Here is a 24,225-nt window from a genome sequence, read left to right as displayed (position 1 = left end):
ATTTATGTACTGTTGGCCAAAGCAAGTCACAGAGCAGTCCAGACTTAAGGGGCAGGGAAATAGACTTCACATCATGATGGGAGAGCGACATCTCATTTCTGAGGCTGTGAAAACTTGTGACCATTTTTTTTTTTCAGTTAACCACATTTGCCTTGGTCCACGTGCTGTGGACCAAAGTGAATTAATTGCTTAATACATGCTTAATGCTTGCAATGATCCTCTTAGGTCGTTCTGTTATTGATGTTGTTGTTATTATTATCCCCCTGGAATATGGGGTATGTGGCTCCGAGGTCTCAGCGTGTGTTTGGGGAGCATGGGGAGGTAGGGCCAAGACACGAGCGCCACTTCAATAGCCAAGTCTTGTCTGCCCCTAGCGCATGGGGTCCTGGGGTGACCAGGACAGGTATCGACAGTAGCCGTGATTAGCTGAGGGCTCGCTGTGAATCCTCACAACAAAGTTACCAGTGCCAGGACCACTCTTATCTCCGTTTGCCGGAAGAGGAGACCGAGGCACAGAGAGGGTAAGTCCTGTGTCGAGGGCACACGTCTAGAAAGAGGCAAAGATGAGATCACCTGTGCTGGGTGTCTTCCATTTGCTGTCAGGATCCCACCTCCACCTTCCCACTCTGGTCTGTGCCCCGGGAGCCTGATGTGCATGGGCTGCACCAGTGGCTTCCTTACTGTCCACCTCTTTCTTGGGTTTGGCCAGTGGGAGGCCTGGCTGGGACCAGGGGGAGGGAGGAGAGACGGGGGGAGTGTTTGTTCCCTCAGTTTTCTTCCTGCCAAGCACCAAGGCCACGGCTCTGGTCAGGTGACCCTCACCCTGATGGTACGTTGTCTGGGTTCTGGTACCCGTTCCCTTCCCTTCCCTTTGCAGCCCTGCAGAGGCACCACCCTTGCTCTTACTACCTGGGGCTTCTGCACCACCCCTTGTTGGTTTCCTTAAATTCTGCCTACGTCTTGGCAGTCCCTTTGTTAAACTTTGCTCAAATTACCTCCCTTTAACGTACCATCCGATTCAAGCTGGGACCCTGAATCAAACACCAACTGACTCAGCAGTTTCTATATTTAATATTTATTGAAAAGATGAAAAGATTGGAATACTAATGACAAAAGTGCTAGGTGATACCCAAAGCTGAGCTCCTTGAATAATGAAATTGAAAGTCTTAAGATGAAAATGAGGCATAATAAGGTTGTCTCTATACTGGCCAAAGGCAGGAGGCCCTGTTTCTGTCTGGAGGGACACCAAGCATTGAATACTGTTTCTGTGTTATTTCCAAAGAGCTTGGATTGCATTTTAATTAATTTGCCTTGAAATTAACATACCCTAGTCTTTCTTGAGCCAGGCTCAAACTTTCCAGCATATCCTGTTGCAAGGAAATGCTTCCATAAATCAGAGTGAATGTGGCATTGGAGACTGGGAGGAGAGAGGGAGATATTTATATATGGGTGTTTTATATTCTGCTCTTGTGCAAAACTTTAAATATATATATTGCAAGAGACTTTTCCAGACTGGCAGCCAGTAAACCCTGAGGACGTTCTGGGTGGGGTTGTTCCTCTATCTCTAGGAGATGCGTTACAGCCAGGCACACCTGTTTATGGTGGACTGCCGGTAGAAGAGAGAAAAGTCAGATCAGACCTGGTTCCAGTCCAAGCTCTGCCACCTACTAGCTCTGTGACCTTGGCTATATTGTTTAGCCGGTCTGAGCCGCAGTTTCCTCGTGTGTAAGCTAAATGAAGGGGAGGCAGGCCAGGAGTTCCCCAAAGTCCTCAGGCACCCCCTCTACACCTCGGCCACCATATTTCTCACCAGGTGGTGCCTGATTGGGACCTCAACAGCCATGGGGACCCCCAAACCCTCAGATCTGCACTTTGCCTGGAAGGAGTTGGCATAGCTAAGGGCTGCCTACAGAACTAGATCTTGTAAAAATGGTCAAGAAGTCTAATTTGCAGAATGACTGAACAGACACCTTGTAGAAGAATGTGTTCAAACTTGGGTTCAAATCCCGATTCTGTCCCTTGTTAGCTAAGTACCAGTGGGGAGGTGACCTCAGTTCTCTGATGCTGCTTTTCCTGCACTGTGGAACGGGAGTCATTGTAGAGCTCTCGGAAGGTTGGTGGGAGGGCTCAGTGAGATGTAGTGCACATAATGCCCTCAGCCACTGCCTGGCGCAAAGTAAGTGCTCAGAGCATGGCAGCAAGAAGCCAGACAAAAAGAGAATATGTGTTCATGTACTCAACAAATATGTACTGAGCACCTGCTTAGTGTGGTCTGTGCTATATCGAGCAGGCAGTGGAGTGATGCATGAGGTCATACAGTCTCTGCCTTTAGGGGAAGCAAGACATTATATCAATGACACAAATAGTTAAAGAATTACAATTTTTAAAATTAATTAATTAATTTTTGGCTGCATTGGGTCTTCGTTGCTGTGTGCGCGCTTTCTCTAGTTGCGGCAAGTGGGGGCTACTCTTCGTTGCGGTGAGCGGGCTTGTCATTGTGGTGGCTTCTCTCGTTGCGGAGCACGCGCGCGGGCTTCAGTAGTTGTGGCACATGGGCTCAGTAGTTGTGGCTCACGGGCTCTAGAGTGCAGGCTCAGTAGTTGTGGCTCACAGGCTTAGTTGCTCCGCGGCATGTGGGATCTTCCCGGACCAGGGCTCGAACCCATGTCCCCTGCATTGGCAGGCAGATTCTTAACCACTGCGCCACCAGGGAAGCGCAAGAATTACAATTTTTAATAAAGCTAGGATGGAAACAAATAAGAGAGAGAATCAAGGGAAGGCTCCTAAGTTAGGAGGGAGTAATCAAGAAAGGAAGTGGTGTTTAAGTTGAAAGTTGTATTAGCTAAGGTGATGGCAGCTGCTCTGCAGATAAACCCCAGTCTCAGTGCCTAACACAATAGGAGTCTGTTTGTTGCTCATGCAACACTTGATTATGGGTTTGGTAGGCATTTCCATGTGGTGATTCAGGAACTCAGGCTCCTTTGATCTTGGGCTCAGCTGTAATAATAATAGAAGAGTTCAGCAGGGTTGCAGAATATAAGATCAATCTTCAAAAATCAATTGTGTGTTTATACACCAGCAATGAAAAAATCTGAAAATGAAATTAGGAAAACAGTTCTACGGACAGTAGCATCAAAAGGAATAAAATACTCAGGAATAAAGTTAAGGAAGTGCAAAACTTATATGATGAAAACTATAAAACATTATTGGAATATATTAAAGAAGACCTAAATAAATGGAAGGACATCCTGTGTCTATATCCTGAACATTTAGACATAAGGTACATGTGTGAAAAATGCTTTCTAGATCATAGGATAACATGAGGGGTATTTAGTGATATAATACGTATCTGACCATATGTATACAATGAATATGTATGAAAACTACTTCTTAGATCAGAGGATAGCTTGGGGAGGAATCAGTGATACAATATAATATCTGAACATGTAGACACACACACACACACACACATACACACACGCTTCTTCCTACATAGGATAATGGGTCTTCAGTAATACAATTTGTATCTAACCATCTGTATTCAGTGTATGTGTATGTAAACTATTTCTTATGTCAAAGGATAGCTGGGGGTTCAGTGATACAACGTATATCTGAACCTATGTATGCAATGTATGTGTGTGAAACCACTCCCTAGATAGCTGAGGGGTTCAGTGATACAGTATGTATCTGAACATACCCATACAATATATCTGTATATACGATGTAAATATAACTAAAGCATATCAGTTCCTTTCCAGTGCAAGTTCTGCCACCCTGTCCTGAATTTGATTGTTTTAGTAATAGTTTACGTGGATTGAGGGCTGACTATGCGTTAGCTACTCTTCCAAGCTTTTTACATATGTTATCCCATTTAACCTTGCCAAGAAAGCTTTGTAGTTGCTCTCGTAGCACTCGAAGACTCAGAGAGGATAGTAACTTGTCCAAGGTCACCCAGTCCCTTATTGGCAGAGCTGAGACTTGAACCAGGTCTGTCTGACAGGCCAGCTCTTGGCGGTAGCTGCAAGGGGTGCATGGCTGTCACTGTGTGCTGTGCTCTCCGCTTGAGCCCCAGGGGAAGGGAAAGTACTGGCTGCATCAGCCACATCTGTGGGACATGAAACCGTCACCCCCACCCCCGCCCACCTGTGGTCACATGTGAAGTGCTGGCCTGGGTCAGCAGGGTCCCTGCTGTCTGTTCTGACTGCGAAGGTGAAAGTGACACCAAGGTGGGCCCCTGGCTGCTGGCAAAGGTCTGGAGCAGCCTGAAGGGTAACGTCTAGGACTCTCCTGGGACAGGCGTTCTGTAAGCTTCCCCAGAGACCCCACAGGGAGGTGTAGTAAGACAAGACAGAAAGCAAGAACCAAGCTCCAAACACATAGGGTGCAGTCTGTATCTTGTTCTCGGGTTTCCTTCCTGTGAGTTAAACTCAGGAGAAGCTCATCCTGACAGCTTTCCCAGGGGTTCGTTAGAGTGGGAAGAGGTTGGTACCACTCGGCTGGGCTCCCTCCTCTCTGTTTGCCCTGCCTGCAAGTGTGGCCCTGTGGGGTGAGAGATGCCCGGCTGAGCCACCGAATGGCTGAGTAGCCTGGCAAACCTTCTTGTGTCTGCGGACCTCAGCATCCTCGGCTGTGATGTGGGACTGACTGCCATCTTGTCGCCACGTGACAGCCGTTGTGGGCATTTAAGTGAAATCCACGGTGCTCCAAGAGGTTGGTGCGTGGCAGATGTCTGCTTAATGCCTTTTCTTCCAAGTGGTTAATAAATCTGCAAGAATAAATACGAAATGAACTTGGGAGAGTGCACTGGCCCCTCTGTGCTCTGGAACACACTGGACCCCACACCACAGGGGTTCCTCTTGTTGTGTTCTAGAACACACTCTCTCTGCATGCTGGAGTGCACCTTCCTGGTCCTCTAGAATGCAGTCATTGGGCTCTAGAACGGTGGTTCTCCATCAGGGATCTTCCTGCACAGTGCTTGGCGTTCTGCAGTGGTGGCGAGGGGTCGTCTCAGAGGGGATGGGGGAATGGGCAAGCAGGCTGAAGGTTTCTTGCCCCCGATAGAGCAGCTCTGTTTTAAAGATCTGTTTCATACCCTGGGAGAGATAATTATTGGAAGAAAGTGGCTCACTCCTGGGTTATGGACTGAGGCTGCAGGGTTAACAGGTTTTATGAGCACCAAGTCATGGAAGTTCAAAAATAAACAAGTTACAGGGACTAAGGTTACTGTAGGGGGTGAAATAGGGCAGGGAAAGTGGAAATCGAGTCCAGTTTTCACCCAGCCTAGAGCTGACAAGGGCTACAGAAATTCACTGTGTGTGAGCTTGGACTTTGTAGCCAGGATCCACTGGAATTAAATACTTCTGAACTCTATTATATTGTAAGACGTGGATTGGATTATGAAACTATTCCTCAGGATTGCTCCATTTGGAAGAAAAAGGGAGTTTGAAATTGATGGAACTTAAGGCAAAAATGCAAGAATTCTGGCACAAATGCATCCTTATAAAATCGTTTCTGGGTGTTCCAGCCCAGGAATCATCTCTTATCACCTAATGGTTTGGGGGTCACTCTTCACCGACAGGCACATATGGTATTTTGGGGGTTTCCGTAGGACAGAGAGCCCTCACATTTGCTTCTTGGTGCTATAAAGTATCCATTTACAAGGTTAGTTCTTGGAGGAAACACTGAGAAAGTCTTTGCTGGGTGCTAATGGGTCCTTAACAGCTGTCAAACACATGATAATTTCTCCTTTGTAACACAGAGCAAGCCTCAGCTCAGAGTCATAAGAGGGCAGTTGTAGCTAACATTTTTTATTGTATTTGTATGTCCTTATTTTTTAAGAAAAAAATGATACTAGTGTTTCATTTATGGCAGGGGTTTTATTTTCCTCTTAAATAATCAATTAAGCAAAATGTGAGTCTGTTTAGAGAAACAATCAAGTTGACTCAGGCAAGAATCACTGATGGATGCTAAAGCCACAAGTGAGTTTGTTGGGAACAAGGCATCAGCACTGCTCAGCCCTTGTCCCTGCAGATTACTTTAATTACAGAGGAAAGGAAAGGTGCATTTACAGTGGGGAACCCTGGGGGACCCCACCTTTACCAAGCCATCAAAATTTACAGCATCATTAATGGGACACAAATGACATCATGGGCCCCTGATATGACGCCCTGAGGACTCAACGTCACTGCTGGGGTATTCCTGCGCAAAACACATAATCTGAATCTAACAGTGAGGTACCATCAGACTAACCCAAATTGAGGGAAATTCTACAAGACAACTGGCCTGTGCCCTCCCAAAATGCCAGTGTCGGGAGAAAAGACTGAGGGATGTCCCAGATTTAAGGAGACTGAAGTGATGGGGCAACTAATGCTGCGTAATTGGGACTAGTGTGGAAGTTTGACCTCGAGCTGTGTATCTGATGACAGCAGGGGCCTAGTGATGGCCTTCCTGAGCTGCATCGTTGTGTCATGGTTCTGTGAGAGAACGGTGTGGTTTTTAGGAGACACACATTCAAGTGTGTCCACTCTCAAAAGGTTCTGCAACAATGACAGTAATGTCTGTGACTGTTAGTGTGTGTGTGACAGAGGAGGGGTGAGTCTAGGGGAAAGGCAGACAGTTGTTCACTTCACTAGAAATTTTTCTGTAGGTTTGACATTTTTCAAAGTGAAATCTTTTTTTTTTTTTTTTTTCGGTACGCGGGCCTCACTGTTGTGGCCTCTCCTGTTGCGGAGAACAGGCTCCGGACACGCAGGCTCAGCGGCCATGGCTCACGGGCCCAGCCGCTCCGTGGCATGTGGGATCCTCCCAGACTGGGGCACAAACCCGTGTCCCCTGCATCGGCAGGCGGACTCTCAACCACTGCGCCACCAGGGAAGCCCCCAAAATCAAATTTTTTAAAAAAGAAAAAATAGCTGGTAATTAGTGAAGGTGTGACACGCAGGTGTGAGGTGGTTACAGCATTCCTCAGGCTGAGGTTTGGGGGAAAAGGAATGAACAGACCTCTTAGGAGTCCCCGGCTTTCATGTCCAAGGGTGCCATGCACACCAGCAAATAAACTGCACCCGTATATTCCACCAAATAAAGCACATTTATAATTTAGCTGGAAAACAAAACAAACCATGAGATGCAGCAAGTATCATACAGGGGCCTATAAACATGCAGGTTCCTCTCGTAAACAGAGTGCATGGAAACACATCTTGACCTCCTCCTTCACCAAATGCTCTTGCAACTTAAAAATCACTCTGACCCAATTCTTTTCCCCACCTCGCGGTCTCTGGCGAGGTTACTCGTGAGTTCTGTTCATCTTGCAGTCAGAGCCTCTCCAGGTGCTCACTGTCCTGCTGGCTGCCTAATTGTTATTTCTCCAGCAGAATGAACAGCACCCCCCACCCCCAGACGTCTGTTTAGTTTCCAAGGGGTTCCTGGTGAAAGGCAGAGAGCCTGGCCACAGTGTGCAACCTGAGACGGCCGGGCAGCCCCAGAGCAGACAAAAAGTGTGCTGTGGGCCCCGGGACGCAGCCCAAGCACAATATCCTCGGCAGTGAGCACCCACAAGTGATGGTCTTCTCTGCTCCCCAGTCCGGCAGTGAGACCAGCCCACCCCAGGGCACGCCACCAGGTTGCATGTGGCTCCCAGGACCTGCCACATATTTGGAGATGCCTTAGGAAGAGGTCCTGGTTACCAGGGATACAGACCTGGGAGGGCTGGGATCCGCACCAGAATCCCTCTCTCCATTGCACCAAGCTCTGCTCTTCCTTCGTCGCCCTTGGACCCCAGCCCCCAGCCCTTCTTCAGTGGGGAGACTTGCTGAGTAGCCAGGTATGGGGGCTGCTTGGGAAGTCAGCTTCCACTGTATTTGGGGCAAGGGCATGCCCTGCACCTGCTTCCCTGCTGTATCTGACAAATGTGGGGGACGCTAGGATCGGAGGGGTCTGCATCCAGGAGGATGGCTTCTGTTTCTCAGTTGAGTTTACCAAGGAAAATGGGCTTGGGGTTTTTCTAGGATCAGCTTAGCCACTTGCTCCGTGCCTTTACACAAGCTGCCTGCTCTCTTTGGCCTCTGTAAACTAGGGGGTTGAACTGAACTGGTGGCCTGGCCCACTGTGTCCCATGGAACAGGGGGAGGTTATACGATGAAATATCACACCCCCATCATGGGCTGTTATAGGACAGCTCTTGTTCTCCTGGATACATGGAGGCTTTCTAGGAGTTGCTTGAATATGGATAGTTTTAAGGGAGTCAACTTCTGTAGACTTGAACTTGCCTGCCTTCCTCTTGTGGTATGTGAGAATTCTGAACAATTGGTTACATTCCTGAGACATTTAATACATACTGAAACATTGTTTTTATGTTTAGAGTCAGATGGACTCAGATAATTATGAATAGGATTTTAAAATTCATGACTATCCAGGGTACATTTGAAAATCCTGCAGGACACAAGACAGCTTACCACTGCAGGCTGCTAAATTTGGGGGTAATTTGTTTTGCAGCAGTAAGAGCTAAGACACATGCCATGAGATGATTCTAAAGCAGAAGCTTATCAAAATAATTGAATGCTTTTGGATGCCCTTTACTAGGTGCGTAAAATGAAGCTTGGGAGGCCAGGGAACCAGCGAGTTGTGAAACCCATTTCTTCTATTTTGCCTAGCTTTACTGAGATATAATTGACACATAACACTACGTCCGTTTAAGGTGTACCACGTGATGATCTGATACGTGTGTATATTATGAAATGATCACCACAGCAAGGTTAGTTAACTCCATCACTTCGCCTAGTTACCATTCTTTTGTGTGTGTGGAGAGAACATTTAAGGTCTACTCTCTCAGCAGCTTTAGAGCATACAGGGCAGTGTTGTTAACTGGTCACCATGCTGTGCATTAGCTCCCAGAACTTGCCCATCTTCTTAATGGAAGTTTGTGCCCTTTGACCAATATCTCCCCATTTCTTGCACCCCCAGCTGCTGGCACCACCATCTACTCTCATTTGGCAAAACCCACTTCTAACACTGGGGAATCCAGCGCCCTGAGGGAGATACTATTTCCACACATCTCAAGCATTTCACCACAAAACAGAGCTGCTGCGGCTTATGACAGGGCCCCAGGCTGAGTCCAATCAAACCCAATGTTCCAATCAGGTTTAATAGGCGGGAAAAATGAGCGCTCCCTAAGATTGGGAGGGAGGATACTTTGTCAGTAATAATAAGCTGTCGACAGACAGGATGCTGCACAGGACACGCCTGATCGGAACCACATGTGTTCTCAGGGACTGTCTCCAAAGTGCCTGGGCCACTTTGTGTGTCTGCTGCCCCTGGGAGCCCAGGTGCTGGGGACTTTGCCATCCTGTGTGCTGGTGGGATTTGCCATTTTCCTTACACATGTAGTGCCAGGCAGGCCAGAACAGAGCCTCATGCAGAGATGGTGAGCATCGTTCCATGGCCCTTCTACGTGGTGCCGGGCCACATTCCAAGGCAGGGGACCTCCCTGGGAGAGCAGACGTTTTGGAAGGAGGCTGGCTTAACCCTGTGCCTGTCAAAAGCCTAGCCTGAGGTGAGAGCTGGTCAAGAGACAATCCTGATGAGGATGTGGAAAGATCGGAACCCTCACACATTGGTGGTGGGGATGTAAAAGGGTGCAGCTGCTGTGCGTTCAGTAGGTTCAACATAAGAGTTACCCTCTGACCCAGCAATTCCACTCCTGGGTTTATACCCAAGAGAAATGAAAACAGGTGTTCAAACAAAAACTTGTACACAAATGTTCGTAGCAGCATTATTCACAATAGGTAAAAGGTGGAAACAATCCAAATGTCCATTGACAGTTGAATGGATAAACAAATATGGCCTTTTGATGCAGGAGTATTATTCAGTCTTAAAAAGGAAGGAAGCACTGATGCATGGTACAATGTGGCTGAACCTTGAAAACATTGTGCTAAGTTAAAAAAAGAGCCAGTCACAAAAGGCCCTTATTGTAGGAAATGTCCAGAATAGGTAAACCCATAGAGCCAGAAAGCAGACTAGTGGTTGCCAAGGGCTGGGAAGAAGAATGGGGGTGACTGCCAGCAGGTGCAGGTTTCCTTTTAGGTAATGAAATGATCTGAACTAGATACTGGTGACTTAGTACATTATGAATGTACTAAATGACACTAATGGACAATTTTATGTTATGCGTATCTTACCAAATTGAAAAACAATTGAAAAGGAACAATTCTAATCACAGTGGGGACCGGGAAGGAGCATTTTCCACTCATAGATGCATGGTTTGGACTTGCTTGCCGTGGGCATCCTGTAGACATTTGCATCCCTTAGACTTAAAAGCAGAGTGTTGGAGGCACCCCAAGTGAGCAGAGAGAGTGAACCCTGATTACGCAGGTGCTACAGGCCAGGTGCAGGCGAGTGTTTACACACACTCTCTCTTTTATCCCACACAACTGCCCCAGAAGGAAGGTTCTATCTCATTCTCATCTTACACTGCGGAACCCAAGGCACGGAGAGGTAAAATAGCCCTCCCTGGGTCCCAGAGCCAGTGATATGCACAGCTGGGATTTGAACTGCAAGTCCACTCAACAAAGATCTGTTGATGTGTTACTGTTGTTGAGGACAGTGAGCGCTTGGCAAGGTCCAGGATTGGGGCTCCCAGAGCCCAGTGATGCTGGCAAGAAGACATCACCTTTGGGGCTACCAGAAACTCTTGCAGTTGTCATGCTAAGGAACTGCAGAAACCAGCTCTTCTTCCGTGAGATGAAAGGCCTGGATCTGAGAAAGCCAGAGACCAAGATGGGGGCAGTGGGACAAGGACAGGTTGGGGAGGGGAGGTGACCAGTCCTGCTCATTCATTCTCCCCACAGATCCAAGAGAAGGCACAGTCACTGTTCCTGTTCCGTAGGGTAGGAACAGAGGCTCAGAGAAGCAGCATCACTTGCCCAAGGTCCCACTGTTAGGTGGGAACATCTGCCCTTTGCACCCAAAATGTAACTCTCCCGACTCTGCCAGTGATATTTTGTGTCCTGTTTCCCCTACTAAACTAACGTATGCTCATGTGGAAAATATTGGGTTGGCCAAAAGTTTCCTTTGGTTTTTAAGTAAAAATAAAAGACACATTTTTCATTTTCACCAAGAACTTCATTGAACAGCGTATTCACCGTTTTGTTCCACTACCTTCTGCCATTTTACAGGCAACTTCATAATTCCATCTTCCCAAAACTTTTTATCTTTTTGAGCAAAGAACTGTTCCAGGTACCTTTCCCAGTCTTCCAGGGAATTGAAATTTTTTCCATTAAGAGAATTTTGTAAAGACTGAAGTAAATGGAAATCCGAAGGTGCAATACCTGGTGAATACGGGAGATGAATCAGAACTTCCCAGCCAAGCTGTAACAGTTTTTGCCTTGTCATTAAAGAAACATGTGGTCTTGCGTTATCCTCATGGAAGATTATGCGTTTTTCTGTTGACTAATTCTGGACGCTTTTCATTGAGTGCTGCTTTCAGTTGGTCCAGTTGGGAGCAGTACTTGTTCAAATTAATCATTTGCTTTTCCAGAAGGAGTTCATAATAGAGGACTCCCTTCCAATCCCACCACATATACAACATCACCTTCTGTGAATGAAGACTGGCCTTTGGTGTGGTTGGTGGTGGTTCATTTCGCTTGCCCCACGATCCCTTCCGTTCCACATTATTGTACAGTATCCACTTTTCATCCCCTGTCACAATTTGTTTCAAACATGGAACGTTTTCATTACGTTTCAGTAGAGAATCGCATGTGGAAATATGGTCAAGAGGGTTTTTTTCGCTTAACTTATGTGGAACCCAAACATCCAAGCAATTCACATAACCAAGCTGGTGCAAATGATTTTCAGCGCTTGATTGGGATATTTTGAGTATCTCGGCTCTCTCCCGCGTGGTATAACGTTGATTGTGTTCAATTAATGTCTCGATTTGATCACTATCAACTTAAACTGGTCTACCTGACCGTGGAGCATCGTCCAGCAAGAAATCTCCAGCATGAAACGTCTCAAACCACTTTTGACACGTTCGAACAGTCACAGTGCCTTCTCCATACACTGCACAAATCTTTTTTTATGTTTCAGTTGTGGTTTTACCTTTTTTTGAAATAATAAAGCATAATAGGCCGAAAATGTTGCTTCTTTTCTTCCATCTTCAATATTAAAATGGCTACACAAAAGTTCACCACTTTTTATTTATTTATTTTTTAATGCACGCTGATATGACAGCTGTCACAATACAAGCTAACAAACTTGTTTCGAATGAAGTTAGAGACAACTAAGTGTTACTAGAGCCATCTTATGGGAAAAAAAGAACAAACATTTTGGCCAACCCAATATAAAAATACAGAAAGAAAACCCCACATAGGACAAAATAGAAAGCTTTCATAATGTTATCATCCAGAGAAATCTACCATTACCCCTTCGCTATATTGCTATTTTTGTCTACGTTGATGCATAAACACACACATGCTTATATATCCTTCTAAAACTGGGATCATGCTAAATATACAGTTGTTTTATACTTTTTATTTAATATATTGCTTATGTTTTCTATTGATTCATTATGGGAAAACTGGATTTTTAATGTCTCCCATTTAATAATCTCCTGGAGTCTCCCATCATCTGGATCTTCCTGAATATAACTGACTATGGATCTGTAGGTGTTTTCCCAATTATTGTTCTTAAAATCAACATTGTTATGATGGTCCTTTAATATAAATGTTGTACTTGGCGTATAGTAGGTACTGAATATTTATGAATTAATGAAGGATGGATGAATGAGTGGCTTTCTTTAGGATAGGTCTTGGATATAGACTTATTTTGTCTAAAGTAGGTGGTCCATGCCTCTGGTTGGCCCAGTTAGTCCCTGTTTTCTCCTGATATGGTTAGTAATAGTGCTCTCTTTTACTCTCAGAAGTGTCCTGATTTGGATGATAAATTGTAAGGGCACCCTAATCAAATGGTAGGAATCTTTTTGACGTTCTTGATACACATTGCTGTATTGCTCTACAGATGTGTTGTACCGATTTACACCTAACCTGTAACCTATTCCTAAAAGAAGAGGAGGGCTTGATGAAAAATGATGATGAAAAATTTGGGAAATGGAATTAATCTTGTAAAAATGGAATTGGGTTCATAAAAATGGTATTAGATTTGTGAGATTCAGAAATGGCTTAAATTCACTTTCCCCCTAAGCTCTCATGTTCTTAGAATCCACCTTGGTCACATGTTGAGCTTAATTTTTGTTTATCAAGCATTGTAATAAAAATATACTCATTCTAAATGACTGTAGCTTTTTGATGGGAGCAGTCATGATCCTGAAGCTCTTTGGGTTTGAATCCCTCCTCTGTCACTCACCACCAGCTATGAAACTTTGAACAAGTCCCATAACTGAGTTTCGATTTCTTCCTCTGCAAAGTGGAAATGGATGTTCCCTCATTTCAGAAAGTCATGAGGATGAGACATCAGTGTGCAAACCGGGAAAGCCAATTTCACGCTGACTCTACCCAAAGCCAGTCTTTGCCTAACCAGCCATTCACCCCACCTATTTAGCAGCAGCACCTGGTCCTTCCTAGTTTTCCACATGCACACTGACTTTTCATTCTCAGAACATTCCAACTTGCTTCCAGAGCCTGAAGGAGTTGCTCTCCCAGGTTAACTTGTTGGAGGACTAGTTAGGCACATGACAGTGGTAAATGGCTCCCTGCTTCAAAATGCATTTCACATGTAGTTTGTCTCCCCTGAGTGAATCCCAACCTTTCAGAGGGTTTGTCCAGCAAGTTAGGGCCAAGAGGACTGCCTGATTAAGAACTTGGTTGCCTAGGAAATTGTGGGTGTGGCATACCCGGTGATTGACTTATTCTGTAGTCAATTGATGTCATATTTAGAGATCTGTGGTAACCCCTATTTCCTCACCTTTACAGGACAGTAGTCCTGGGAAACGGAGTCTAGTCATGATCATCTGGAGATGTGAATTTTGAGATGATCCCTTGGCTGGCTTTCAGATGCTAGAGGGCAGGGCATTTGCTAATGCCCGGGGTAGGGTCTGGGTGGTGGTTTTAGTGGGTGGGGAAGACTGGTGGACTCTCCTTCCCAGTCCAGGGAGGCAGAGGAAATACTCCAGGGGAATTTGACTCTTCCATGTTGGCTGCAGTCTCTTGTGTTTTGCTCTGTGTTGGCCCCAGGAGCCTTCATTATAGCTGAGCTGAATCAGGAGCTCTGAAGTCAAATGCAGGTCATGCCCAAGGGAGCAAACACATGTTCTTTTGGAAGGTTGTGTGTGCTGGCCTGCTAAGGGGCAGTTTCCTGGGACAGTTACACACAAGCTTATGTGCATCATAAGGTCTTCCTTTCTGATCACAATATCTGACCACAAGTGATGGCTTAACCACTTCTCATTGGCTTGACACGATCCCAGAGTGGGCCTGTGAGGTCAGCCATTGCTGAGTTACACAGACTTCCACAGCTCTTGACGTGACCATCTGCTGTCTCCTGGAAAACAGAATTTTTCTCTTGTCTAAAGTTAAGAGTGACTAAGCCAGTGGCCAGAAGCATTTGCACTGGTAGGAAGAGGAAGGTGGCTCAGTCCACCTGGAAGTGGACTCAATACCCTCTTCCAACTGCTGAACCCATAGAACCTGGCCAGGCTTCAGGGCTCTCAGTAGAATCCCATCCTTTGGAACTTGGACTGGGGATGGAATTCAACTTGAAGTTGGCATGGAATACTTCCTGGGTCAGAGGGGAGGGCTTGAAGAGCCCAGAGTTAGGCATTTTGACAATTTAAATGAAATGAATTGAACCCTGACATAAATTTCTCTTGGATACCACGGCACCCCGAAACAAAAAGGAAGTGGACTGAGTGAGCACAGAGTGCATCGGCTATAAGGAAAATGTTCTGAAACAACCTTTGGAATATTCTAGCAAGACCCAAATTGGGGCAGGTCAGAAGCAAGTCTGGACAGAATCCTCAGCTGTCTGATTTTCCCAGTTTCCGTTTGCCCTGAGTATAACCTGGCCAAGTTCTTCTCCTTTATAAGACAGGAAAAATTACCTTGGTGATTGGATGGGGGTAGGTAGCTTCTGCTTCAAAAGCTACTTGTGAAAACACAATTCCACTAAGTCTTTATGTTTCTAAAACCAAATAGGGAAACTATGGTGAGAGCATGTTCTCATCTCCCACTCCACTCCACAGTCACAATGTGCTGTATGTTTGTATCGTATGTAAGAGTAACATGCATAATAAGAGCAAAAACAGTATGAGGGAGGAATTGGGAGTGTAGTTTGTAAGATTCTTATACTACATGTAAATCCATGTAATATTATTTCAAGGTAAACTCTGATCAAATAAAGATATTTATTGCAAACCCTGGGGTAACTACTAAATTTTTTAAAAAAGATGTCTATACATGACCAGTTCTCTCACATTAAAAATAAACAAACATACATGATCAGCCCCACGTGATGCTCCATCTTGTCACCTGCTCACTCTCCTCTCCTTTCTGCTATGTGTCTCAGTAGTGTGGTCTGTACTTTCTGTTCTCATTCTCTAATCTTCTTTCATTTGTAATCTGGTTTCCACTTCCATTGTTCTCATCAAACAGCTTTTGCCAAAGTCACCAATGACCGTGACATAACTATATCCAGTTAGACATTTTTTGGACCTAACTTCAGACCATGGGCAGCCTTTGCCACTGTCTGCCACATCATCCTTCTTGAAATACCCTGTTTCTCGGCTTCCATGGCACGCACTCCCTCTGTTGTCCTCCCAACTCTCTGGGTGCTTCTGCTCTGTTCTCTGTGCATGCTCATCCCCTCTATTTGACCATAAAATGTTTGGATTCCTCAGAATTCATTTCTAGGCCTATGTTACTCCGTACTTGACACTTTCTCCCTAAGCAAGCTCGTTCATGCCCATGGCTTTAATTGTTACCTTTCCCCAGAGACCACAGATCTGTACATCCATCTTGGAACTCTGCTCTGAGCGTCGGTCCATATTCTGAACTGCCTAACTGATCTTCTCCTGTGGGTATCTCAAAGGCAGCTCGCATCTCAGCAGGTCCCCACAAAAAGTCATCATTTCTTTTCTAACCTAGTCTTCTTTGAAGGGTCTCTACCTCAGGAAATGCCACTTCTGCCACCACTCCCATCATCATTCATTCATTTAGAGAAATGTCGCTGGAGAACTTACTCTGTGTAAGAGACTGGAGATCTTCTACAGATGAACAATGGGCAAGGTCCCTGTTGTCATGGAGTTTGTACCCTAGTGGAGGAGACAAACATAAATCAAGCAAAGAAACAAACATAGCACACAATTTCAGGAGAGGGTAAATGCCATAAATAAAACCAGAGCTGGGTGAGGAGAGACTGATGGGTGGGTCAGTGGAGTGGCTGTATTAGATCGAGGTGACATTTGAACAAATACTTCAGTGACACCATGAGGCATGCAAAGGCCTGGAGGAAGAGACGAGAGGAGAGTGATGACAAAGTCAGCCAGAAACCTAGGCATTTTTCTTCACTCTTGGCTCTTCCCATGAAATGTTATCGTTATTAGCTCTTGAGACTCTCATTACTCTGCCCCTTTGCTCCGGCCACCCTGGCCCAGAGCACACTCAGCTCTCTCTTAGTTTATGGTCCCAGCCGTCTCCCTGGTCTCCGCACATGCATCCTTCTCTCCCTTGAGATCCATTCTCCAGATGGTAACCAGAGTGATCTTTTCAAAATGCAAATCTCATCACGTTATCCCTCATCCTTCTTCCCTCTTTTTATTTTTTTACTGTGGTGGTTTTAAAACAAACGGGGGGATGTCATTTTCCTCCCTTTGAATATGGGCTGACCTTTGTGACAGCCTCTGTGAAAAGAATGTGGCAGAAATGATGACTTCTAAGCAGAAAATAGAAGAGGCAATACCGCTTCCATTGGGTTCTCTCTCCTGGGACCCTCAGGCTACGTGTGGGTGGTCTGACCGGCAGCCAGCCAGTCCGTTAGCTGACAGTCAGCTCTGAGCAGCAGACGTGTGGGCCTTCTGACGATGCCCGGCCCCCAGCCTTCCAGCCTGCCCACCTGGTGGGGGAGAGGAGCAGAGGTGAGCCCTGTTGAGCTTTGCCCAAATTGCACATTCATGAGCAAAATAATTGTTGTTGTTTTAAACCACTAAAGTTTGGGGTGGTTTGTTTCACAGTGAAACAGAATCAGAACATCAACTCATCAGTTAAAATATATATTTGTAATCTGGTCTCTTCTTCCAGCAAATCCGAGTCTGATCATGCGTCATGCCCTACCCCTGTTACCCTTCGTCTCTTGCAGTCACCTGTCTAGCTTACAAATCCTGAACGATCCCGGCCCAGACCATCCTGTTACTAGCTCTTGTCCTACACCCCCTACTGGTGTCCTTTCCTCACTTCCCAATTTGAGATGCTGTGGTTCCTCACGGTGGGCTCTCCCTTGCTCAGAGAGCTAATAAACCCAACTTGGTTGCCTGCAGCCACGTGTCTGGTGGGCTTGGGCTGGGGGCTTTAATGTGATAATGTGCAAAATGGTTAATGTGGTAAGAGTCCCCGTGTTCTCTGCCCCATCTCCTTTCCAGCCACATCTCCAGCCGTCCTTGTGATGCCTTGCTTTGTTTCCATCACCCTGGTCTCTGCTGGTCCTCAGATCTGCCATGTCCCCTCCCTCCTGCCTCTGGAGCACACGTGGGCTCCGTGTCCATAACACGGCTTACGGTTTGAATAGTTACCATCTCCTTCGATTTGCCACTTTGATACCAGTTTGCTCCGCCAGTGTTGCTTCCCAGCAGGGAAGCCTCGTCCTGGATTTCTCCTTCAGGCTCGCAGCACCCCAGCCACTTGATTTCCTAACATTCATTACAGAGTAGCGTTACTTCTGTGTGGTGGTTCACTGATGTCTGTCTGTTACTGGACAGAGTTCCAGGAGGGCAGGCGATGGGTCTGCTTTTGCACACAGGTGTGTGGAGTAGTGAAATGGATGTGTGTGCTCCAACAAAGAGTCCAAAAGCCAGATGCGTGCCGGGGATGCTAACCGGACTACAGCTGAGCAGGTGCTTTTTAGCGAGGCTTCTCAGAGCCTCTGGCCCGCTGTGAAGCACCGACAGCGTTGGAAGAAACAGCCCAAATTTAACTAAGCGTGGGATGTTTTATTTAAGGCCTAACAGTCGTATCTTGGGGAGTCTTGTTTGAGAAATGCTGACTTACGGCATAGTTTATTATTTTTCCTCTCCATGTGCACATGTACATTTATTCACAGGTCATGTACCCCATGTGTGTGTGTGTGTGTGTGTGTGCGTGTGTGTGTGTGTGTGTGTGTGTGTTCTCCTCTTACAGTCCTGTTACCTGCAACTGTTTTGTTGAGGACAAATGGCCCAGGTGTGGCCAGAGCCAACTCATGGTTGGACTCATGGGTTAGGAGGCAGATGAAAGGGCCTCAGAAGATGAGCCCAACCCCTTCAAGTCCCCATGGGACAAGGGGTGCAGAAAACAGCTAAATGCATACCGGTCAATGTCACGTCCTATCCAGGAGCCCCGTAGTGGCCACTGGGACCCCCCACACGTGACTAGGCAGGGAACTGAGCCAAAACTAGTGCAAGGGCAACACGTGCTTCCTCTGAGCTCTGGCGTGACCGAAATGTGAAGTGGGGCTGACTCAGACGGACACCGTCGGGAAGGTGGCAACCCCTTCGCTGGCCACCACGGGGGGTGGGGGACATCACCATCATGCAGGGGCTGCCATGCTCATGCGGAGGCTGCAGGCTGGTGAAGGCACGAGACCTGGTGATGGTTCTGGAAAGTTGGAGCGCACATGCATTTGGACCTTGCGGCCCGACTGGGGGGCGTGCTGACTCTGAGGGGTTTTACCCGAGTCCAAGCAGGGGCTCAGCGCTGGGATGATGGGGTCTTTATCACCAGGGGGGTTGTGGTGGGGTGGGCACATCCCAAACATTGACCTGACACAAGCAGCGTGAGCAGCCCGGCCCGAGAGGGTACAGCATGCATGCGGCTTGTTCAGTGACTCAGGTGGCCGGCTGTTGAGTAGTTTGAGACAAGGAGTACAAGACCTGGGTGGGTTGGAAGGGCCAGAGGAATGTGTGCGAGAATGTTTGTCTGGCGAGCCTGCTTCCCTCATGTGAGTGGGGCTGGAGGTGGGGGCAGTGGAGAAACAGAAGTACCGCAAGTTAGGGGAGAGGCAAGGAAATGCTTATTCCTATAAAAGGATGGGAGAAGAATGCAATAATCCAACGACACTAGGGAGGAGTCCTTTTATTGTTGATCACATTCATTTGGCTGATAATCTGAGGGGAAAGCATTCTTTGGGCAAAAGAAAATTTGATTCTCTGATGTCTGGCCCCTTGTCCTGCTGGGGCTGAAGCCCTGGGAGTGTCGATTCTGTCCACTCACACCTTCTGGGGTCACAGTGGTCACGGGCTTCCTCTGACAGTGTCAGCAGATGCCGGCAGCCCATCTGCCTCATCATTTGATAGGCAGAGTCCCAGCTCAGCCAGGGCCCGGCGTCTCCCAGTGTGCTCCCCAGCAATTTGGATTTGATTCGATTGCGGTCCCATCCTCAATTTCTGGGCCTCGGATTTTCCATCTGTGAATTTGCTTTCGATGCTGGGGTGCTTTTTGTTTTGTTTTGCTTTGCTTTTTATTTGTTTGTGGTGGTTATTTTTAGTCCCGTGGCTCTAGCAGGGGCCCTACCGTGTGAGGGACGGAACGGGACGCTGGGCCTGCCGCACTGTCTGCCAGCGCGGACTGGTCTTTATCCTCAGGACCAGAGAAGCTTAAAACAAAGAGATCCCAGACCACAGCTGGCTCTGGCTTTGGCTCTGGCTCATGGGGACAGCGGTGTGCAGCTTGGATGTTATCCCCCGTGCACTCATCCAGAGCTCTAGGCTACTTTGTACACAAATAGAGTGGCTGCATCGTTGTCTATAATTGCAAAAAGGGAGAAAGAAAAGCTGTAGGGAAGCGTGAATGTTCCATGGCAAGGGAAGGGTGGACTGGGTCCCGGTCGGGGCAGACAGTTGCCTCCAGCAGGAGGCCTGGGAGCATTCCTCAACCTAACCCAGAACCCTGCCTGGGCGCTGCAGGGGCAGGGGCAGGGACGGGGTCCTTCCTGAGGGGCCAGACACTGGCCCCTGCGAGGTCTGAGCTCTTCCCGTTGCTTCAGGGCAAAGTGCTTGGCTTTGCAGAGCCTCAGCGCCATGTACAAGGCGCATGGTTGTGTGGCCTTGATTGTCACCGATCACGTGGGAAATGAGTGTCGTTCAGGAGAAAAAGGCATCTATTTTCCTCTAAGCTGTATTTATTTGTCTTTTCCTAATTTCCTTTATTTATTATCCAAGTAGTTAAAACATTAAACATTATGGATTGAAAAAGAGTTATCAGTAATCTTATCGTCTAAACATCACCAGAGTTTGACGTTTTGGTGTGTTAGCCTTTGTCTGAGCATTTGGATATTTTACAAAAGTTTGCATACATTTTGTGCAGTCAGCATTTTATTATACGAATGTTCCCATTGAAGACTGCTGGGTAGTCAGGATAAAAGCCCTGTGGGGTCAGTAGGACCATGCGGATGGGAGGTGTTGCCAAGACCCCAGGGCAAGAGCTGTGCTCATTGCTGAGGCCGCATGAAGGGAGCCCTGAGCCTGGTGACATGGCCTTGCTGGCCTCTCCTCCCCACCTGATGCTGGATTGTACGTCATACATGAGGACATGCAGACCAGGTGTGATGATCCCCATTTTGCAGGTGAAAGAGCTGAGGCTCTGCAAGGCCAACACTTTGCCCCAAAGCAAGGGAAAGAGCTCACACACCCAAACCATGTGTTTCTGACCCAAGGTCTGTGTGCTCACCCCTGTCTTACTTTGTACAGCTTCTCGTCGGTGTGCTGGAAAGTTGTCCGTTCTCTGGTAGAAGTGTCCATGCAGAAGGGCAGCAACCTCCTGGGCAGCCAATTCCAGGCTGCTCGGGAGGGCTGACGCCAGGAGACGGCCCCAAAGGTACGCGCCACCCTCGGAGCTGGCTTTTCCTGTGTCTAGCCTTTGGCCCAACTGGGCCTGTTTTCATCAGTCTCCCCTGGCCCAACATTTCTCCTTGGGCTTCCTGTTTCCTAAAACAACTTTGATGGAGAAGTAAATGGAGTGAAATCTGCTTTCCTTCTCTCTTGGGTTTTCATGACCATGCTTAGTGAGAGGCAGCCCCTCACGTCACCTGGGTTGACACAGGTGGGTAGAGACGGCTTGGCTGTGGGCTGTGGATCCAGCTCAGCAACTTACTGGTGACACAGCTACTGTGACTCTGCTTTCTGACCTGCAGATGGGTGTGCCCGCGGCGCCTCCCAGAAGCGCGTGGTGCAGCGCGTCAGCGTGTCAGGTTCTGAGCTCAGCCTGCTGGGAACACCCAATAAACGTCAGCTCTGACAATTACTGCTTGTTTATGGGTAGTACTAGCTGCAGTTTATTTCCAATGCCAACTAGCAGTTCAGAAGTGCCGTAAAAACCTCTGTGGTGCGGTCTAGAAAGTGACTCTGAGGAAGGATGGCGATGGGGAGACCAGGTGTGCCCGGGCACGCCTCCCCTCCCCGTCCTTGCCTGGTAACCCCCACCCCAATGCCCACAACCTTGCTGAATATTAAGGAGGCTCTTCTTTTCTGGATGTGTGTATTTCCTGCTAGAGATCCTCTATTCTCTCTACCCTCCCAACCCTATAGTATAATTTTAAGCGTGAGGGGCTTGGGCCAGGTTTAGAGGTTTGAAAACTGGCTCTGAGCTAACAAAGGGCAGGAAAGAGGCTGCGATCACATCACTGGGGCTGACGTCCCCAAACCCAGAGCTTGGAGTTCCTCGTCGCCCCCTTCCTTTGGGGGCCCCAGACATCGGGTCTGCTCCCCATGTTTCCGCCGGCTGGATTTAGGCGGCGCTGTGGGTTCACACTGCGTGTGAGTCGGCTCCAGGCAGAATGTAACCGGTGGTTTGGGTGTTCTGGGTGTCTCCCTCTGTGTGTGCATGGTGTTTGAAATCCTGGGGCCACCCTCGTAAAAAGCTCCTGCAGCGGAGCTGGAGGGCGGGAACCTGGGTTTGTGCTTTCACCACCTGGTGGCGCCACTGAGGCTGCAGGACGGAGCAACCGACATGCCAAGGCCTGAGTGTCAGGGCTGACAGCGGCGGGGGTGCAGGCCCGGTATAAATGGTGTAAATGCAGTGCCTGCCCTGCGTCCACGCTTACGTTGGCCGGGGCTACAGATGCCAGCTCCCAGGGAGGATGAGGGGGGAGGCCGAGTTTCTGGCTTACAGACACCCCTCATTCTGTCTCTGTTTCTTTCTGTCCCTGTCTCTCTGCTCCTTCCTCCCATCTCTCTCTCTCTCACTCACTATCTCTGTCTCTCCCCATCTTTGTCTCTCTCTCACAGGGACAAGGCCCATCTTTCCCTAGAGGTTGGCAGTGAGCTTCCCATCTTTCCTCCCACTGGGGCAGGAGGCTCCTCAGGTCAGCTTTCACCTCGGAGTCTACACCCCAAGGTGGCTTCTCCTGCGCAACCCGTGCCAGGTTTGTGGGCTCACAGGTGGGCTCAGAACCCTTCTCTTTGGCCTCAGAGGGCAGGGGCAGAATGACCGTGGTAATCCTGGTTGATGGGCTGACATTTGACTGTAAATTGGATGGAACCAGCTGTGAAATGAAAGCAGGATTTCGGTTTATTTAACAGCGATCATGTCACTGCACTCATAACCATGGGTCGTTAGTGTAAAAATAAAAAATAAATGAGAATACTGTTCAAGTAACCTGGATTTATCACTGTCGCTACTGCAGAAGCATCAGGCCACCCCTGTCTGCAGAAACCAGTCTTGGAAAACGTCCTCCGAGACTGGACCCAACACAGGATGGCCTTGAATGGGGTGGGTGGAATAGCTGTGCGCTGGTAGGATTTTTGTTCTGTTTTGAACTTTCTACTTTCTGAACTTCTCTGCTTTCCCAGGAAATACCAAACGGGGAAGAGAGCAGTGAAGGAAAATTCCTTCTATCACTTTGGCAGCGAGGTTTCTTTTATTAGTAGACTTCATTTTTTAGAGTGGTTTTAGGTTTACAGAAAAACTGGGCAGAAAGGCCAGTCCCCATCTCCTTGCTACCCCGTCACCTCAGTTTCCCCTATTGCTAATGTCTTGCATGGGTGTGGTGCATTTGGTGCAGCTGATGGGGCAATATCAATATATCATTGTTAAGTCCGTAGTTGGTGCTGGACATTCTGTGGATTTTGATAAATGCGTGATGTCATGTATCCACCATTACAGTATCATCCGGAAGAGTTTCACTGCCCTAGAAATCCCCTGTAGCAGTGAAATTTTAAAGCAACTTAAAAAAGCCCAGAGCTATCCCACCTTTCAGAGCTGCACAAATACCCTAGGAACTGGATAGCAGGAGCATGTGCAGATGAGATCCTGTTATCTGCACGCAGGAGGGCCGGGTTGTGTGTGTTAGAGGCTTGCCCAGAGGCCGGAGCCGGGCCCAGCGAGGAGTGGACAGTGGTCGTACACATGCATAGTGGCAGTAGTGTGTGTATGTGTGTTATTAAAAAAAAGGAATGGCCATGGGGAGGTGTGGGCCGGCCCGCTGAGTAGGACCAGGAGGTGAGGTTTTGGGGTGGGGCTTGTTGATTCTGGCTGATGGAACGTTTGCTGCCGACACGTTGCCCATGGGTGATGGTGCCGCGAGGCCGGCTCTGAGCCCGCACACCGAGTGGGGAATCGGGAGGAGGCATCTTTGCCTCCTCTGCACAGTCCTGCTGAAGCATCTGCTGCCGAAATGTTTCCTCCCCGTGCAGGGGCACTGTGTGAACACAGGCTGGCCAGCACCCTATGCCTCTCGGTCCCACAGATAACAAAGCTCCCTTGCGTCCTGGGGGGGGAGTGGTCGCCTGGCCAGGCCCCTGGACAAAGCAGGCTCCAGGTCCACTGAGATGGCCCCGAGCGGTTCCAGGAGCACGAGAAGGCTGGGCTTGGGCTGGTCTCTGAGAAGGGACCCTCACAGCCCCCATGCCCAAGCTGAGGGTCCCTGGAGGCGTTTGTGGGTAAAATAGAGCCTGGCACGTCTGCCTGTGCTTGAACTACTCCAATTCGTTACTGCTCCCCTGTGAGGCAGCAGCCCTGATTCTGGGTGCGACGGCATTCCCGAGACCTCAGCCAGCGTCCGTTTCATTCTCCAAACCCCCTGTCTGCGCCTGAAGCC

At 48.0% G+C, this 24,225-nt stretch overlaps 1 protein-coding gene across 1 annotated transcript in view; it reads left to right on the top strand.

Annotated features, from left to right (window-relative positions):
• The window catches only part of C19H16orf95 (chromosome 19 C16orf95 homolog), a 438,566-nt gene that overhangs the window by 156,900 nt on the left and 257,441 nt on the right, over positions 1-24,225 (top strand). Inside the window, 1 exon segment of the mRNA XM_060129824.1 lies at positions 22,415-22,551. Within this exon segment, the coding sequence (XP_059985807.1) occupies positions 22,415-22,551 (137 nt within the window).

Source organism: Lagenorhynchus albirostris, chromosome 19 (genome assembly GCF_949774975.1).
Source record: "Lagenorhynchus albirostris chromosome 19, mLagAlb1.1, whole genome shotgun sequence".
Classification (NCBI taxonomy): domain Eukaryota; kingdom Metazoa; phylum Chordata; class Mammalia; order Artiodactyla; family Delphinidae; genus Lagenorhynchus; species Lagenorhynchus albirostris.
Note: the sequence above shows the minus strand (reverse complement) of the source record. Positions and strands in the feature narration are given on the sequence as shown.